The following is a 19,252-nucleotide window of genomic DNA, read 5'->3' as shown; positions in this document are numbered from 1 at the left end:
AAACTCTATGTCAGCATACTACATCAAATGTAACATCTCTGAATCTTCTCTTCGACGTAGAAAATCTTTGTCATGCCAAACATGGATGACCTGTGGCTGACCATCATGCACTCTGCCATGGACCCCCGCTCTTTTGGAACGCCCTCCACCTCCACCGCCGATACGACCCAGAGGGAAACGGAGCCTTCCGAAACAGAGGGGGGCGCCACTAACGGCATATGAAGGATTGTTTACAGTATTTGCCTGAAACGTGTGAATTAGAATGGGAACCAGGGGGCTTTGAAGTAGTATAAGGCCTATTGGTGCATAAGGACATACAAAAAGACTTCTGTTACCACATTGACATTCCAATAGCTCCATACCCAAGGGTCTTTTTTGTCACTGGCAGAACAGGATGACCTCAGTCATCAGATGAACTTTGACTTTTTAACAAGCTCACTGACCGAACGAGACAGAAGTCAGTCAACCAACCAGGAAGGAGAAACACTAAAAATAAAAACTCACTTTCTGCTCTGTTTTTTAATCTGTGTAGGATGAACAGACTTAAAAAAGTAGATTTTTCTCAGAATGGCACAAATGTAACAGTGATACAACCTAGTGGTATAGGTGGAGCGGAGTGGAGAGTTTCTGTGGGTTATAAGGTTACACAGTGTCCTATGAACACATGGTTATTTCGCATTCGCCGTTCACCTTACGTCCTAGGTAGGAAACAACTTATGTTTGGGGACCCAAATCAAGAGGGAGAATGAAGTGAAAAGAAATGGTTGAATGAGACGCGCAACCTCTAGATTATACTTTTGTTATTGTACGGGTATGTCTGCAAGAGAGTGCATGTGTGTGTGAAGCCTGACACTAAAAGCAGGAGTGCATACTTTTGACAATGTCACATGTCTTATCATATGGCAAATAATACATCTAATGCCCCCTATGCTTTGTCCAGGTGAACACTAACCGTGTATTCACTTGTGTTGTGACCCCACATCTCTTACTGCTCGGGGTAGAAGTTCCCCTTTACCACAGGTCTAGAATCAGATTACCCCAAATCCTAACCATTTTGTGGATGAGAAAATGTCTGACCCTATAGCAGTGGTAAGGGGGAAAGTTCTACCTACAGTATTCCCCTCTTAACTGTACACCACACCGCTTTATATGCAAATGATCACTGTGTCCATATCTGTATGGAAGCAGCTATATGAAACCCCTCCCCTCAATTTTCTCTGCAAGCCAATGCTATAGGGTTAGCCGTCATTACCTAGGCAACACGTGTCTTTAATTCACTAATGCCTATGCAAGTTCCTTGCCAACTAAGGACATGGACATGAGGTGAGCAATGAGAAAATAGTATATATATATATATATATATATATATATATATATATATATATAATATATATATATATATGTGTGTGTATTTCTGAAAAGGTGTACATAATGGGCCTAACACTTTTGTTGAATGTATGTATGGCTATATTGACATTGGACTGTTTTATTGTTTGTTGTATGGAAACTATTCCTAACCAATCACATGGATTATGTTGATTGGGGTATGCCAAGTATTGCACAACTAAAACAGAAGTTTTGATTTATGTTTTCCTTGTAAACACTATTAATGAAATACTATCTACAGACATGTATTGCATATTTGCAGTGCTATTGTGTTATGCTCTCTAGCATGTACAATACCCGTGGCAAATGTTGAGACCATTCCTGTTGTACTCGGAACAACAGGTTTTCATGTATTTTTTTTTTCAAATTATGTAGGAAGTGTTATGCATTTTTTAATTATTTTTTTTTATGTTGTTTTATGTATTTTCAAATGGCCATCATCCACAGTTGCCAATGCATGGAAATGAGCCCCCTTGCCAGACGTGCTAAATGACACTTGGTAGAGTTAAACTATATGATGTACTGTGCCTTTTGCCAAAACCATCATTAATATTAAAATAAACTGTTAACTCAAACCATAATTGTAGTCTCAAATCATCACTATTGAAGTCTGAATCACCTCCTATACTCTACTGTTATGTTTTCTTCATTTTGAGGTTACGTTTTAAATGCACAGTTTTAGCATTGGATTTGTTTACATGAATTCCTATTTGTGTTTCCATTCGTTCCATTTATTTGTCAGGACACTAAAGCACTGTTATAGAATGTCATTGATGAAGGAATATCGTTTTTTAACTTTCCTTCTACTTCTAATTTGGTTTCTTGTTTAATTTTCGTTTTAGCGATTATTCAGTTAGTAATATTATTATTGGAACCCTTGATAAAGATGAGGCAAAAATACTAAAATAAATGATACAAATACTGCGCTATATTGCATGCAATTTTATGTTGAAAATGTGATTTATTGTATATTAACACAATTGCCCAGAGAAAGAGGTTTAGTTTCAAAAGTAATAAGACAATTCTCAAAAAGATAGGTGTCAAAGTTATTGGCACCCCTGTTTTCAGTACTCCAGCACCGACCGTACCTTTGTGAGGATAACGACACTGAGCCTTTAAAGAAAAAGATTAGAGAACACAGTGGGAGGGATCTTGGACCGTTCATCCATACAGAATCTTTCCAGATCCTTGTTAAGGGGATGGTGCTAGGACTATTGAAAACAGGGGTGCCAATAATTTTGACCCCTCTTTTTTTTAAATGTTTTTATTTTTATTGTTTTAGCAAAATCTCGTTCTCTGAGCAATTGTATTAGTATAAAATAATAGAATTCCCCAGTTTTTTGGAGTGTACAAAACAGCTCAGTATTTGTATTTATTTTATACAGTATTTTTGCTCATCTTTATCAAGGGTACCAATAATTATGGACCTGAATGTAGGTCTAGTACCAGGTTGGAATTAGAATGTTTTGTAACGCTTTGTCTGCTTTCCTGAAATACAATGACAGAAGGATGATATGAATAGCACATCAGATTTATAACAATAAAGAGTTGATGATTCTGCAAATAGATGGCTTATTTAGATTTTTAAGGACAAATTTGTTGAGCCTCATCCATGTCTACTGCTTGGCTGAAACTTGGTCTCTTAGTTGGTTGAGACCAAGTTTCCCTAAAGGAAGTGCTTTAAAATAATGCCTTTTTTATTTTTACAAATGTTGATTTAGCAGGCCTTGTTATTTTCTGTTATCGATTTTGTATGACTGAATTGCAATGCTATTGTGGTACAAATGATAAAAAAAGATCTACTTGCTTTGTAATTATTTGCTCTTGATTGAAATAAAGATTTTTTTTTAATAAACCATTTTTTTTGTTGTCATAGACTGAAGTTATTTAAATTGCCACACTCGCATGCCATGCATCAATATTTAAAATGTTAAAATTCCATTTATGATAATACATGCACCTCAAAGCTTGAATAGTCCACAAATTTCAATATTCATCAGGGGCGGCACTATCCAATGACTAGGCTCTACCCCTTATCCCTTCACGGAAGTTAATCGTTTCCTAGCAACGCCTTGCCGGCAGACAAACAGAAGTGAGTCTAGCTGTTTTTAGTTTGCAAATTCAATTTTGTACTACGAGCTGCAGGATTATTTGTTGTTGCTGAAGAGGTGATAAAGCAGCCGTAAGGTTGAGTAACTTGTGAATTTCGAGAACAGTTAAAACATTCTGGTATTTTAAGCTGTTAGGTAATCTAGCTAACGTTAGCGTTAATAGCGTATTAACGAATAAGCACGCTAACTTTAAGGCAAGTGGATAGCAGCGTTCCACGGGAAACATTATGCGCGTAGTAGGCATAGCCATCATATAGGTAGGTATCTGTCTTATTTCATTTTTAAGCAAATGTACAGTATGAGGGCCTAATGAATGATTGTCGTCAATTTCATAACGTTAGTGAATATTTAAATATTTGTGTCTCCTCTGTCATGTTTTCCCAGGTGATGACAGGAGGCTTTGTCAGCCAACTTTTAAATGTGCATTTTTGCTTCAAAACATTATTTTCATTCTCTGACCTTTCTTTCAGTTCTGAAGAGATAACTCCTTAACTCAAGAAGCAGGTAAGAGCAGGTGACATTATTTAGCAGACACTCTTATCCAGAGCGACTTACAGGAACAATTAGGGTTTAAGTGCCTTGCTCAAGGGCACATACACTGATTTTTCACCTAGTCGGCTTGGGGATTCAAACCAGCAACCTTTCGGTTACTGGCACCAAAGCTCTTAACCGCTAGGCTACCTGCCAACATGACTGCAATGAAATCCAATGTTGCTGTCACAAAGGCAACCTTCTTGTAGTGCTGACAGAGTCAACCATCTTGGTTCCCACCGAGTCCAATGGAGGGTGGAGGAAGTGAGGGAGGAGGAGAAGAGGAGAGGAAGGGAACCCCGCCACAGGAGGAGGGGAAGTACGTTGAACAGCCAGGTGGTGCTGGCGAGGCAGCAGAGGACTCTGGGGTTACTGTACTACCTGGGCAGGAGGTTTGTGAAAGATACTACTCTACAGTATATGATATGTTTTTTTTTCACACGTTTCTCAAGTTAGGATTTGTGACTCATGATATTGTGTCATCTGCATTTTATTTGTTGTCATTCAAAATCATGAACTTATTCCCAAAAGACGATTTAGACATGATTTAGGCAGTGTTCCAATGCACATAATTAAATATAACCCTTTATTATTTGTATTGTAACTTTATGGATCAAAAAGTGACTTCCTGAGTGTCCTCCTGTCTGTCCTCCATGCAGGGTGGATCAGCAGAGCAGTCAGACAGGGAGCAGGCCGAAGCGAGGGCTGGTTACCCAGTGTCACAGTCAGGAAACAGTGGTACAGGCGCAGCCTTCAACCCCGCCAGCAACTCAGGTCAGCTGGGTTTCAATAAAAGGGAGGGATAGAAGAATGGTGGACATTTTTAACTGATTTCTATCAATTTTTGCAACTGACTCGAGCACTGTGACTTGCCAAGCGCGGTATCTGTTGAGGAGTGATCATGAAACATTGTTTTTTTTGGGGTGCCAGATAACGGAAGGATGCCCTTGCCGCCTCACCCCTCGTTGCACCTCTCAGTCCCCATCTCCGACAGCGATGCGGACGGGTTACGCAGGGCGGCGGATGAGGGCGATGAGGAAGATGAGCTCATCGTGCTGGACCCTGAACACGTAAAAGCAGTTTCCCCGCTTAACATCACTGCTAACGTGGTTTTAAATACCTTAAGGTTTAAGCCCCGTCATGCTTATCAGATGAACGTCTTACTGTGCTTTCTCCCATCTGCCTGCAGCCGCTGATGAGAAGGTTCCAGACTGCACTGAGGAACCACCTCCACAAGCAACTGGAGAGACTCAACATGGAGTTGCGCGAGAAGGTGCAGTAGCTCTCTTCTTCTGAGGCAAAGTCTCTTCGTCCTTTACAATGGGCCACAATCAAATCAACATGGACATCCACTTTACAGTATGCATAGAGTACGATTCATGCCATTTATAGTCACTCTTTTCCCAGGAGAGGGCGCCATTGACTTGTTTTGGCTCAATCTCACCGTGACCCTGTGCTTTCGTTTTTCAAAACACAGAATAAACTAATCTGCAACTAGAAATGAGCGGCAACAATTGATTTACAAGGATTAATCACTATTGTTCTAAAAAATTTTTTTTAAAGACATCCACAGGCCTTGCAGTACGTTTCTAATGCATTTGCCCTGTGCAATTCTGACCCCAACCTATGCTCTCTTTCCCTCCCCTCCTCCATCCATCTCCCTAGATGGCCATAGAGAGGTCTGAGAGCGACCACCGAGAGGAGCTGGGTGTGGAGCTGTACGGCGTACAGCAGGAGCTGGCCAGACTCCAGGCCTGTCTGGAGGGCCGTCACGAGACCAACGCGCAGGTGGCCGCCCAGCGCAGACAGGCCCAGGATCAGCTGGAGGGGGTCCGAAGCCAGTACCGCACCACAGCCATCCAGGCCGGCAAGCAGAGGTCACACGGTGAGACCCATAAAGATACACAGTTAGTATGTCTTTTTTCATTCTGTGCTGAGACCACTCACTGACTTGATAGGGACAGACACTATACAAGGATTGTATGAATACTAAACAACTGCTCAAGAGACATTGACTCATCAACTGTCATAAAGCACACGTTTCTGTAAACGTAGGGTGTTGTCACCTTGCTACAGTTGTAGGATCTTCATTTGATCACTTTTGTTGTCTGCGCAGATAAGCTTTCTGATTTACATAAATTCACTGAAGACCCATACTAACAGTATTGCACTTTTCAGGTAACCTACTTTTGGCCAGCTAATAGCTTAACCACCGATCAAGCAACAGTATGCGCTTATTTTGCTGTGACAATATAGGTCAAATTAAGATCCTATATCTGTACTATGGCTTGGGACAGGAGTTTTTCTTGACCTAATCAAGGAAAAAAAATCAGGACCCTAGCCTAGTTATAATAGTCCATAACGATATAAAGGTTTTCCTGGTCAGGTGACAGTCAGGAAAAACTCCTGTCCCTAACTATGTCTATCACCTCCTTCCTCAGTGTCCCAGCTGCAGAGTGAGGTAGAGAACCTGGCACTGCGTCTGTTCTACATGCAGGAGGTTAACGCCGACCTGCGCTCTGACATCACGGCCATGAAGAACGCCTCGCGCAAGGCCTACTCCGAGAAGACCCAGGCAGAGGAGCAGAAACACAAACAGGTCAGGACACACGCCTTCCTTCTTTTACAACTGATTCAAGATCAGCTGATTGGCATGTTAGTTCTAATGTTAACCGTTCTGAGCCAAACCGCAAAACTGGTCCTGGACCAGATGCTAAGGGTCTAGAAATAGAATTTAAAATAATTCTTATTACTGTGGCTAAATCTTCTCTTGCAGTGTATTACAGGTGATTCCTTATATGACCTTCTCTCTCTCTACCCCCCCCCTCTCTCTACCCCCCCCCCTCTCTCTCTCTACCCCCCCCTCTCTCTCTCTACCCCCCTCTCTCTCTCTACCCCCCCTATCTCTCTCTCTACCCCCCCCCTCTCTCTATCCCCCCTCTCTCTCTACCCCCCCCCCTCTCTCTCAGGACTTGTATGTGGAGCGGTTGACCAAACACATGGAGCGGCTGACGGAGCAGATAGCTCTGTATAAAGTACAGACCATCGCCCAGTCTGAGGAGACCCAGGCAGCCAAGGAGGCCCTCTCTGAGGTACACTACTGTCCACTCCCGGTTGGGTACAGGCTTTTGATCCAGCCAATCAATAATAAATGTGTTACTGCTTAGGCTGAGACAAAAGCTGTACACACAGAAGGAATGGGGAATGGTGGTGAACGGTGTGCCTTTTGACTGTGTGTCTCTCGATACAGGCCCAGATGGAGATGGACTCTTTGGGGATGGAGAGGAAGCAGCTGCTGCAGCAGTGGAACAGCAGCCTGGTGGGCATGAGGAGACGAGACGACGCCTACACCGCCATGCTGGAGGCTGTACGGTGAGGCCACGTAAACGCCTAGAGTCTACACACATCACAGGAGGCTGCTGAGGGGAGGACGGGCTCATAGTAATGGCTGGAATGGAGTGAATGGAATGTTCTCAAACACATGGGAACCGTCTGTTGATGTGTTGGTTACCATTCCATTTATACCGTTTCAGCCATTACTATGAGCCCGTCCTCCCCAATTAAGATACCACCAGCCGCCTGTGACGCGCACACACACACCTCACCACACAGTGTAGAACAGCAGCCTGGCGGGTATGACGAGACGAGGCCAACACCACGGTGGAAGAGAATACACACTGGATAGACTTAAAATGGCAACCCTATTCCCTATATAATGCACTACTTTTGCCAAGATGTACATTGGCCACTGTCCAATGTCTATTTACAATACAATTTGTATTTGCCGTGCATCAGTCCTGTTGGTCTGCTCTGGTCAAACGTTTCTCCTTGAGACTGGACATGCTGTACACCTGTGGGATGCCACCGTGCACACGTCTGTCAATCTCTCTCCCTGCCTCAATGCAGCGCGGCCACCCACCAGGTCCGCTCTCTAGACACCGAGATCGAGGGCTTCAAGAAGTCCATCACGCAGGAGGGGGAGCGCAATGAGCTGCTGACAGTACTACTGAACCGGACCCAGCTGGACAGCGCCACCTCCAGGAAGCTGATCTCCCACAGCCACAGCCAGCAGGAGGCGCTGCAGGTCCAGTACAGCATCTACATGAGGACGCTGCAGGAGACCGAGCAGACGCTGCAACGCGTCAACACGGTGAGTGAATGGATTGGTTTTATTTGACACATTTGTAACGCATATAGGTTGCTTTAACCGAGGGTAAACACTCAATGAAGTCAAAAGACTTGCGTTTATTGTGGTTTGCTTCTTCTATTTTTTTCTCAAGTCCGCAGTTGATTTGTGTATCTATAGTCCTTTCCCTATGCAGGCTCCTCTGAATGCAATATCCGCTCAATGTGAAGTGACTGGAATGTATTGTCGTTGTCGTGACTCGTGTAAGTGGACGATAATACGATGAAACCCTTCTAACCTCTGTCCCCCTCCCTCCCGTCTCCCCATCTCTCTTCTCCCCCCCTCCCCTCTCTCCTCCCCTCTCTCCAGGAGTGTGGGGTGCGCCAGGTGGAGGTGTCCTCCCTGAGGAAGCAGACGGAGAAGGAGTGGGTGCGGCGCATCGAGCTGGAGGACCGCATCATGTCCAAGATGCAGGAGCATCTCACCCACGACAAGGCCACCAAGTACTCCCGACGCCTCACCGACAAGATGGCCGCCCACAAGAGGGAGAAGGTGAGCGGGGTCGGTCGCCATATTTTTTGGGGTTATCCTGAGTGGCGCAGCGGTCTAAGGCACTGCATCGACGGCGGTCTGAGGCACTGCATACAGACCCGGGTTCGATCCTGGGCTGTATCACAACCGGCCGTGACCGGGAGTCCCATAGGTCGGTGCACAATTGGCCCAGCGTCGTCCAGGTTAGGGGAGTGTTTGGCCGGGGTAGGCCGTCATTGTAAATAAGAATTTCTTCTTACCTGACTTGCCTAGTTAATTTGTTTTTTTAAAGGTGGGGCTCACATAAGTTTATTCCGGGAGTTTTCAAGTAATTCACAATATTACAAAAACTATTTAGCGGTGTATTGTCAATCATATTGTGGAGATGTGTTAGGAATGGGAGACTTTGTAGAATTACAGTACAGAAGGAGTTACATCTGGTTGTTATTTAATATCTTGTTTTTCAATGACCTGTGTAGACAAAGAAAGGGTCCATTGAAAACCACACCAACCACAATGCTACATATGAAACTTTGCTAGCGCAATGTATCACTGTGTTCAAACCAAACTCTGTGTGTGCGTCTCTCTCTCTCCAGGAGACCCAGCTGTCCCGGCTGGAGAACGAAATGGCGGCGGTGACGCTGGAGAGCAGTGACCTCACCCTGCGCCTGGAGGGTCTGGCCCGCACCCTCGCCTCGCTGGAGACGGAGATGAGCCGCCGCAACGAACTGCTCGGCGCCAGCGAGGCCAGGATCACCAAGCGCGTCACCGTCATTGAGCGCAAGCAGGCCACCATCAACGTTTACAACAAGAAGATTGAGCAGCTCGTCGCCAGCACTGGGGTGAGAGTTAACTTACAACCAAGCACCGACCAGTAACCAACTGAATAGTCTGGGTTTATTTCCCTTAGAATAAAGGACTATAGGTACTGAATCTAAAATAGGTGTCACCTACAGATCTAGAATGGTATTCTATTTCTATGGTAGCACCATCCTCTACAATAAGACCGGAGCCAGAATGGATTTGAAATGTTTCAGCTTTGGGGGAAAAAAATGCACATTTTCCTGACTTTCTATGTTGTCTTGATCGCGTCCCTACGTACGTCAACAGCACGAAGACCTGGGCCCATTGGAGATCCAGGCCAGTACTCTGACCAAGCAGCTGGAGGGGGTGGGAGGAGAGATCAAGGAGCAGCAGCAGCTCTGGCTGCGGCAGCAGGGGGAACTGGTGAGACTGACCCAGGAGAAACAGGCCCGGAGCGCCGCCCTGCTCACACTGCAGACCCAATTCACCATCCTACAGCAGAGGAAAGTCCGCACCGAGAGTACGGTAACACACACGGGCGCGCACACTCACTGACCATGGAGAAAGTGGCCCGGAGCACCGCCCTGCTCACACTACGGACACTAGTGTCATACACCTACCGGTACCCAGCCCCCATGGGCTTACAAAACACTACAGCATAAAATAACATTTGACAAATGATGAGCATAGAATACAGCTACCATATAGCCCCACTATACAAACAGTACATGTATCCTTCTCCTCCAGGCATTGTGAACCCACTGAGCAATCTCAAACACTCCCGGTCTGAAACAAGATTCCAGACACTTCACCATTTTTGGGGTCTTTGTGACCCTACCCTAACAAAACACACGCTAACCCATGGACTCCCCACCTCTCCGCTGCCTCCCGTCCAGGTGAGATACAACAGGAGCAACGGGAGCAGGCCGAGCTGGAGAGACACATGAAGGAGCTGATGGCGGACATGTTGAAGCTCAACTCCCTGCTGAGTGAGAACAGGCATCTCCACCAGGTCCTGGAGCAGGGCAACGTCGTCATGGAGACTGACTTCCTGCACAGACTCAAGGTCAGACTGGTGTTCACGGTGGGGGCTATTTCTGGTGTTCATCAGTCCCTCAGCCAAATACACACACGTATAAAAATGTCAGTTTCAGTCCTGAACCACTGCATTCTATATTGACCCACAAAAGCAAAACGCAGTAACTACGTTGTTTGTTTTTTTTACTACAAAATCTGACTTACAAAGTATTTTTCTGTCTAGACGGACAGCAATTCCTGATGCACCACGATCGATGTTGATCAACAAGCTTGTTCTTGTGTCAGGAAACGAAATACCGCGCGTTAATCAGATATACCTGGCCGTTACAACCGATCAAAGGCCTTTTTACCCAAATCAAAGGGCAGTATGCTAGACACACCTACTCAGACTGTAAATAGATGTATAGAAATGCGTATAGAAATAGAAACGTATAGAAATGCCTCCGCACCATTGTACCTCATGTATAACCGTGTACTCCTGTGACGTCGTGTGTTTAGGAGGCGGAGAGAAACTCCATTGAGACGCAGATGAAGCTAGAGAGGATCCAGGAGGAGAAGGACAGGCTGTTCAACAGTCTGGTGGAGTCAGAGTGAGTCAAACAGTAGCAAAGTGGTCCGCCTAGAAACATGAGCCTCCGTCTATCTGTCTGTCTGTGTCTTGTCCTCATGCGAGTGTACGTGTGTGTGTGTTTCACGTGTTTGTGTTATATGGGTGTGTGTTTTTGTTGAGTTCATCGGCGCTTCCACATCTGCGTCGCTTGCTGCTTGGGGTTTTAGGCCGGGTTTCTGCGGCGCACTTTGCAGACATCATGTAAAAAAGGGCTTTAGAAAATACATTTGTTGATGTTTATTTGCGTGCGTGCATATGTGTTTTCAGGCGTCAGATCATGCTGTGGGAGAAGAAGACCCAGCTGGTGAGAGAGACCAGGTCGGCTGTGGACTCTGAGGTGGGCCAGGGAGACATCCGCACCATGAGGGCTGAGATCCATCGGATGGAGGTAACATCACACACACTGGAGAAACCAAGAGCAACTCTCACATCACACAATCTTTCACTTAGTCCCTCCTACTGTAGGTCGATACACTGTATCTGCATATAGAAAACGACAACATTGTGTTGCTGCCTTGTACGAAATGTACTATGCAAATCATGTTTGATTTGATTCCTTAGCGCGCTAAATGTGGAATAGGTAGGACACCTCATATACTCATGCACCTGTTTCACCCCCTCCAATGATTTCACTGGGTAATGAATCAACGCTGTGTGCTGGGAGTAAGAATCAAGTATCAATGTGGGTGTGTCCCTACAGGTGCGATACGGTCAGCTGATGAAGCAGCAGGAGCGCCTACTGAGGGAGATGGAGGGAGTGGTGGCTCGCAGGGAGACTATCGTGATGCGCAGTGAGGCCCAGGCACGCACCGACCGCAAGCAGCCCACTCACACCGACTTCCACGGCATTCTGCAGGGCCTGCGTCGGAAGATACTGGACACACAGAAGGTGGGGGTGTGGGTTGGTGTGTTGGTGGGTGTGCGTTCCTGTGTGTATGTACAGTACGTACAGTACCAGTCAAAAGTTTGGACACCTACTCATTCATGATTTTTCTTTATTTTTACTATTTTCGACATTGTAGAATAATAGTGAAGACATCAAAACTATGAAATAACACATATGGAATCATGTAGTAACCAAACAAGTGTTAAACAAATCGAAATATATTTTATATTTGAGATTCTTCAAAGTAGCCACCCTTTTCCTTGATGACAGCTTTGCACACGCTTGGCATTCTCTCAACCAGCTTCATGAGGTAGTCACCTGGAATGCATTTAAATTAACAGGTGTGCCTTGTTAAAAGTTCATTTGTGGAATTTCTATCCTTCTTAATGCGTTTGAGCCAATCAGTTGTGTTCTGACAAGGTAGGGGTGGAATACAGAATAGTCCTATTTGGTAAAAACCAAGTCCATATTATGGCAAGAACAGCTCAAATAAGCAAAGCGAAACGACAGTCCATCATTACTTTAAGACATGAAGGTCAGTCAATCCAGAAAAGTTTATTCAAGTGCAGTCGTAAAAACCATCAAGCGCTATGATGAAACTGGCTTTCGTGAGGACCGCCACAGGAAAGGAAGACCCAGCGTTATCTCTGCTGCAGAGGATAAGTTCATTAGAGTTACCAGCCTCAGAAATTGCAGCCCAAATAAATGCTTCACAGAGTTCAAGTAACAGACACATCTCAACACCAGCTGTTCAGAGGAGACTGTTGAATCAGACCTTCATGGTTGAATTGCTGCAAAGAAACCACTACTAAACGACACCAATAATAAGAAGAGACTTGCTTGGGCCAAGAAACACAAGCAATGGACATTAGACCGGTGGAAATCTGGCTGATCAGTCCAAATTTGAGATTTCGGGTTCCAACCGCTGTGTCTTTGTGAGACGTGGAGTAAGTGAGCGGATGATCTCTGCATGTGTTGTTCCCACCGTGAAGCATGGAGGAGGAGGCTATTTGACCAAGAAGGAGAGTGATGGAGTGCTGCATCAGATTACCTGGCCTCTACATTCACCCGACCTCAACCCAATTGAGAGGGTTTGGGATGAGTTGGACTGCAGAGTGAAGGAAAAGCAGCCAACAAGTGCTCAGCATATATGGGAACTCCTTCAAGACTGTTGGAAAAGCATTCCAGGTGAAGCTGGTTGTGAGAATGCCAAGAGTGTGCAAAGCTGTCATCAAGGCAAAGGGTTGCTACTTTGAAGAATCTCAAATATATTTTGATTTGTTTAACCTCTAGCGTCGAGCAAACCCGTATCCGGGAGCGTAATCATAGCCTCAAGCTCATTACCATAACGCAACGTTAACTATTCATGAAAATCGCAAATGAAATGAAAGAAATATATTCACTCACAAGCTTAGCCTTTTGTTAACAACACTGTCATCTCAGATTTCAACCATAGCTACACAAGCATTTGTGTAAGAGTATTGATAGCCTAGCATAGCATTAAGCCTAGCATTCAGCAGGCAACATTTTCACAAAAACAAGAAAAGCATTCAAATAAAATAATTTACCCTTGAAGAATTTCGGATGTTTTCAATGAGGAGACTCAGTTAGATAGCAAATGTTCAATTTTTCCAAAAATATTATTTGTGTAGGAGAAATCGCTCCGTTTTGTTCATCATGTTTGGCTAAGAAAAAAACCCGAAAATGCAGTCACTTACAACGCCTAACTTTTTTCCAAATTAACTCCATAATATCGACAGAAACATGGCAAACGTTGTTTAGAATCAATCCTCAAGGTGTTTTTCACATATCTATTCGATGATAAATCATTCGTGGCAGTTGGGTTTCTCCTCAGTAGCAAACGGAAAAGTACTGAAGCTGGAGATTTACGCAATAATTGCGACGGAGGACACCAAGCGACCACCTGGTAAAGGTAGTCTCTTATGGTCAATCTTCCAATGATATGCCTACAAATACGTCACAATGCTGTCGACACTATGGGGAAACGACAGAAAGTCTAAGCTCATTCGTGGCCCATGCATAGCCATATAAGGAGTCATTGGAACACAGCGCCTTCAAAATCTGGGGCACTTCCTGTTTGAAATTTCATCTTGGTTTCGCCTGTAGCATCAGTTCTGTGGCACTCACAGACAATATCTTTGCAGTTTTGGAAACGTCAGAGTGTTTTCTTTCCAAAGCTGTCAATTATATGCATAGTCGAGCATCTTTTCGTGACAAAATATTGCGCTTAAAACTGGAAAGTTTTTTTATCCAATAATGAAATATTTCCAAGAAGTTAACACTTTCTTGGTTACTACATGATTCCATATCTGCTACTGTGCAGCCTACAATACATACTATAGTAAACGAGGAAAAGGGCCTAATTCCTTACATAAGGGAGAGCAGGCCATGTCTGTACTACAGAATGCGGGGCACGTGGGAGACCGGGGTTCAAATCCCCGTTGGGGAGAAAGGAGTAGGCTGTCCTTGTAAATAAAATTTATTCTTAACTGATTCCAAATGTGTTATTTCATAGTTGTGACGTCGTCACTATTATTCTACAATGTAGAAAATAGTAAAAATACAGAAAAACCCTTGAATGAGTAGGTGTGTCCAAACCTTTGACTGGTACTGTATATGCTTCATATGTGTGTCTATGTTGTGTGTGTGTGTGTGTCTCCCCACCCTAACAGCAAGCGGAGGAGTGTGACGGGGTCCTCAGGGAGCTGCAGCAGGGCCAGGCCAGTCTGAGCTGCAGTCTGCGGGACAAACAGCTGCAGCTGGGAGAGCTCCACAGTGCCAGAACTGTCCTCACCTCAGACTTCCAATGTCTGCAGGACACCAAGGAGAGGGTACGCGATGTAGACACATTCACCCATTCACTCTCAACATTATTCCTGTTGAGAAGTGGTTTGCGCTGTGCATAGCTATTTGAATATCTCTTTTTATCTCATGTCTTTTTTAATCCATCCTTCTTTTCCTCTCTCGGTCTGGTTCTCTCGCTCTCTCACACCCAATCTCTCTCTCTATCCTCCCTTTCTCCCTCTCTCTCTCTCTCTCTCTCTAGAACCTGGCCCGTCTGGTCTCCCTCCAGGGCCATGCCAAGCAGCTCCAAGCGGTGCGTGAGGGTCGCTACAGCGCCCTGTCCACCAGCGAAGCCTTGGAGCCTGCGTTGCAGAGGCAGGAGGAGCGTCTGCACGCTGTGACCACCATCCTGCACCGTGTCCAGCAGGAGTTCCCCCAGCACCAGGGGGCGCTACGACGCCTCTCCCTAGCCCTGGCCGCGCGCCTGCAGACTCCGATGGGTGAGGAGACCCACTGACTATTACATGACTGAAAACCCCCATCATAGGATTACCCACGGAGTAGATTGGAGATAGAGATCCATCATAGTTGTCGGGTATTACTGCTCTATGGTGTTCCATGTTACTCTGGCTGTTAGGATTAGGGAGCTGGACTTGGGGTGGAAGCTCTCCTCCTGGCCATGTTTGGGCAATTTTGGTTTTCAGAATATTTCAATTTATTTTTGTTTCACTTGATAGAATGAAGAGTTGATTTAATATACAGTATACACGGATATCCTACCAGCGTGTGAAAATAATATTGTCCATGGATAAACTGAAGATACACATAAATAAACAATAAAAGCAACATTTGGAATTCTTTCTTTAGTTAATATCCACAAACTAGCTAAATCTTAAGTGTGGAATCACTAAAGCCAGCCTGTGAATGATCATATGTCATAATAACAGAGAAACATCATACAATGCCATTAAGCGTCACTTAACATAAATGAAAGGTTCTGTCCATCAATGTCAAATATCAGATAATACTGGATAATAATCAGCCAATTGGCTGGTTCCCCCACCCAATAAGCAGTCGCTGACATCATAGTCAGGAAGTGGTCCCAGATGGTCCCCTCTCTCCAGGGTTTTCTTTGGGAATTAACACCAGGCCCCTTTGGAGTTGATTCTCTATTCACCTCTGGATATCTAATCCATTTATATAAACAGATTACCACCCCTAATCTCATGCATTCCTGAAGTCCCTTTTGTCACGGTTTGGGGCTCCTTCAAGGGAAGGGAACTCCCGAACTGTCCCTAAATCAGTGATGATCTGGAACCAGGCCAGTCACCAATTACATTCCCCCTCTTTTCAACAGCTTTTGTTATTCTATATGTTTCACTGACGGCTCAAAAAAGTAGTTTGTGTACTTGCTGTCATAGAAACCTTTGTTATAGGAATCTTTATTGTCAGCGATGGCTGTTATTTAGAGGCTTGGCCTCAATCTCACAGATAGCTTTGCCAATGGCTTTGTTTGCCTGTTACATGACCGGTTAGGTGCTATTATAATACACACCGTGAATGTAATTGGAAGGGTGAGAAGGCCTGGCCAGGTTACATATCAGTGAGGCCACAGTCCTTCAGTTGGTACAGATCAACATCAGCTGGTGGACCACCCACTAACCTGTTATGTTTCGTCCTAGGATGCGTCTCAATGGTCTATAAAGGCTTCCTTTCCTCGCATCCTCTCGCTCATCTGCTCTGATCTAAGGATACATGATAGGTGAAAGCATATAGTGGATATCTACTAGGAATTTGCTTTCAAATCAGGAAATGACAAGGTTTACAGCACAAGCACAGGAAATGTATTATTTTGATTGAATTCCTTTCAGTGACACTTTTACTTAAAGCATCCAGGTATAATTATGTATAACTTGTTATAATTATGTATAACCCTTTTTAATGTAATTCAACCAGGCTTATAATGTGTTTGTGTGTGACCTGTATTCGAAGGCCTATAGCTGCACTTGCAATGTGGTCTTACAGGTATTGTCAACAAGTACTTGGAGAGGTATACATTATTGCATCCCAATTCTGATATTTTTTTCCTCTAGTTGGTCTTTTGACCAATCCCATGAGATCTTTTCACACCAGATCTTTTTCAGAGCTGATCTGATTGGTCAAAAGACCAATTAGGAGGAAAACATATTTGAATTTGGCTGCCTGTGTAAATGTAGCCTTCGGACACATACCGAATTGACATATTTTTTAAATAGGTAGTTGGTATGTTCTGCACTTCTACTGTGACACCAAATGACTGTATACATGTCTAGTCAGTCTCATATATGGGCATCTGTCGGTGTTGATTGAGAAATCAGTCACAGTGAGGTGGATTCATATGGTTTCTCATAACTTAAACTTGTGAAAACTGCATGTTGTTGATGGTTTCATTGGTTGTTACAAAAACATCCTCGTTCCATTGGTCTTTGGACTACTACACCCATCTATTGCACACAAAGTGTCTAGGTTACTTTTCCTAAAAACTTTTCATGTCACAGGCTATAATTGACAGCAGCTCCAAGTAAAAAGCCTACATGGGCCGTAAAGAAGTAACTCAATGGAATGAATGTGGTTTTGGAGGTGCAACCACTGATGTGTCATCTCAATGACCGTTTATTTTCCAGTTCAGTTCTGGCGTCATTGCATATGTCATATTTAAATAGCAACCAGGATTGCACATTATTCAAATATATTTGGCATGTGGCATCACATGAGCTAAAAATGTATACACTATACAGTACCAGTCAAAGTTTGGACACACCTACTCATTCAAGGGTTTTTCTGTATTTTTACTATTTTCTACATTGTAGAATAATAGTGAAGACATCAAAACTATGAAATAACACATACAGTCGGGAGAATAAGTATTAATTACTTAAAAATCATACAATGTGATTTTCTGGATATTTGTTTTAGATTCCGTCTCTCACAGTTGAAGTGTACCTATGATAAAAAAATTACAGACCTCTACATGCTTTGTAAGTAGGAAAACCTGCAAAATCGGCAGTGTATCAAATACTTGTTCTCCCCACTGTATGGGAATCATGTAGTAACCAAAAAAGTGTTAAACAAATAAAAATATATTTTATATTTGAGATTCTTCAAAGTAGCCACCCTTTGCCTTGAAGACAGCTTTGCTCACGCATTTTCTCAACCAGCTTCACCTGGAATGCTTTTCCAACAGTCTTGAAGGAGTTCCCACATATGCTGAGCACTTGTTGGCTGCTTTTCCTTCACTCTGCAGTCCAACCCATTCCAAACCATCTCAATTGGGTTGAGGTTGTATGATTATGAAGGCCAGGTCATCTGATGCAGCACTTTGTCACTCTCCTTCTTGGTCAAATAGCCCTTACATAGTCTGGAGGTGAGTTGGGTCATTATCCTGTTGAAAAACAAATGATAGTCCATCTAAGCGCAAACCAGATGGGATGGTATATCGCTGCAGAATACTGTGATAGCCACGCTGGTTAAGTATGCCTTGAATTCTAAATAAATAAGACAGTGTCACCAGCAAAGCACCCCCACACCATCATACCTCCTCCTCTATCCTTCACAGTGGGAACCACACTTTCGGAGAGCATGCGTTCACCTGCTCTGCGTCTCACAAAGACAGCGGTTGGAACCAAAAATCTCACATTTGGACTCATCAGACCAAAGTACAGATTTCCACCGGTCTAATGCCCATTGCTTGTGTTTTTTGTCCCAAGCAAGTCTCTTATTATTATTGGTGTCCTTTAGTAGGGGTTTATTTGCAGCAATTCAACCATGAAGGCTTGTTTAGATGGTGCCGGAGAAGATGGCTGCCGTTTTATTGGCTCTTAGCCGACCATGCAAATTTGTTTGTTTTACCGTGTTGTTTGCAACTTATTTTGTACATAATGTTGCTGCTACCGTCTCTTATGATTACTCACCTTGAACTGGACAAAGAATTTATCTTTAATGAGTCGGAAAAGAGGGATTTACTCCAGACACCCGAACAAGCCCTCCTTCCTGTCACTTGTTGGAGATAGCGACGGAACAGATTTTGAGGAAGAAGATCCTTGTGAGGATCCGCCGATAAGTGGCTAATCTGCCGTTGCCATCTGTACTATTGGCCAATGTACAATCACTTGGTAATAAATTGGACGAACTAAAAGCAAGTATATCCTACCAACGGTAAAAACTGTAATATCTTATGTTTCACAGAGTCGTGGCTGAACGACGACATGATAACATACAGCTGGCGGATTATACACTATCAGCAGGATAGAACAGCAGCCTCTGGTAAGACACGGGGTGGCGGTCTATGTATATTTGTAAACAACAGCTGGTGCACGATATCTAAGTGAGTCTCGAGGTTTTGCTCGCCTGAGGTAGTGTGGTCGACAGCTTATCATGAGATACTC

General features: G+C 44.1%; 2 protein-coding genes across 5 annotated transcripts in view; both read left to right on the top strand.

Moving 5' to 3' along the window:
• Positions 1 to 3,246, top strand: part of LOC139424669 (testis-expressed protein 2-like) — a 66,435-nt gene extending 63,189 nt beyond the window's left edge. For 2 of the 4 annotated variants that reach the window (XM_071176727.1, XM_071176728.1), the window contains one exon: positions 61 to 3,244. In XM_071176727.1, the coding sequence (XP_071032828.1) occupies positions 61 to 222 (162 nt within the window). In that variant the 3' untranslated portion in view covers positions 223 to 3,244. Of the gene's footprint in view, positions 1 to 60 lie in introns of all 4 variants that reach the window. The other 2 variants (XR_011635966.1, XM_071176729.1) reach the window with 2 other exon arrangements.
• Positions 3,247 to 3,637: 391 nt separating this feature from the next.
• Positions 3,638 to 15,671, top strand: LOC139423848 (coiled-coil domain 40 molecular ruler complex subunit). The gene is made up of 20 exons (XM_071175487.1): positions 3,638 to 3,754; positions 3,968 to 4,001; positions 4,238 to 4,420; positions 4,688 to 4,802; positions 4,959 to 5,098; positions 5,218 to 5,301; positions 5,694 to 5,913; positions 6,470 to 6,627; positions 6,998 to 7,120; positions 7,279 to 7,400; positions 7,935 to 8,178; positions 8,524 to 8,706; positions 9,282 to 9,527; positions 9,796 to 10,009; positions 10,386 to 10,555; positions 11,026 to 11,117; positions 11,405 to 11,525; positions 11,838 to 12,026; positions 14,717 to 14,875; positions 15,091 to 15,671. The coding sequence occupies exons 3-20, from the start codon at positions 4,277 to 4,279 to the stop codon at positions 15,343 to 15,345; spliced, it is 2,979 nt and encodes a 992-aa protein (XP_071031588.1). The 5' UTR covers positions 3,638 to 3,754; positions 3,968 to 4,001; positions 4,238 to 4,276; the 3' UTR covers positions 15,346 to 15,671.
• Positions 15,672 to 19,252: the final 3,581 nt, after the last annotated feature.

This window comes from Oncorhynchus clarkii, chromosome 13, assembly GCF_045791955.1.
Source record: "Oncorhynchus clarkii lewisi isolate Uvic-CL-2024 chromosome 13, UVic_Ocla_1.0, whole genome shotgun sequence".
NCBI lineage: Eukaryota > Metazoa > Chordata > Actinopteri > Salmoniformes > Salmonidae > Oncorhynchus > Oncorhynchus clarkii.
This window is presented reverse-complemented; position numbering and strand designations above follow the sequence as displayed.

Excerpts from the sequence above, each read along its gene's own strand:
- LOC139423848 (XM_071175487.1), top strand. The coding sequence starts at position 4,277 with ATGGAGGGTGGAGGAAGTGAGGGAGGAGGAGAAGAGGAGAGGAAGGGA. Across the intron at positions 4,803-4,958 it reads CAACCCCGCCAGCAACTCAG|ATAACGGAAGGATGCCCTTG; the intron begins GTCAGCTGGGTT and ends TTGGGGTGCCAG. Across the intron at positions 11,526-11,837 it reads CTGAGATCCATCGGATGGAG|GTGCGATACGGTCAGCTGAT; the intron begins GTAACATCACAC and ends GTGTCCCTACAG.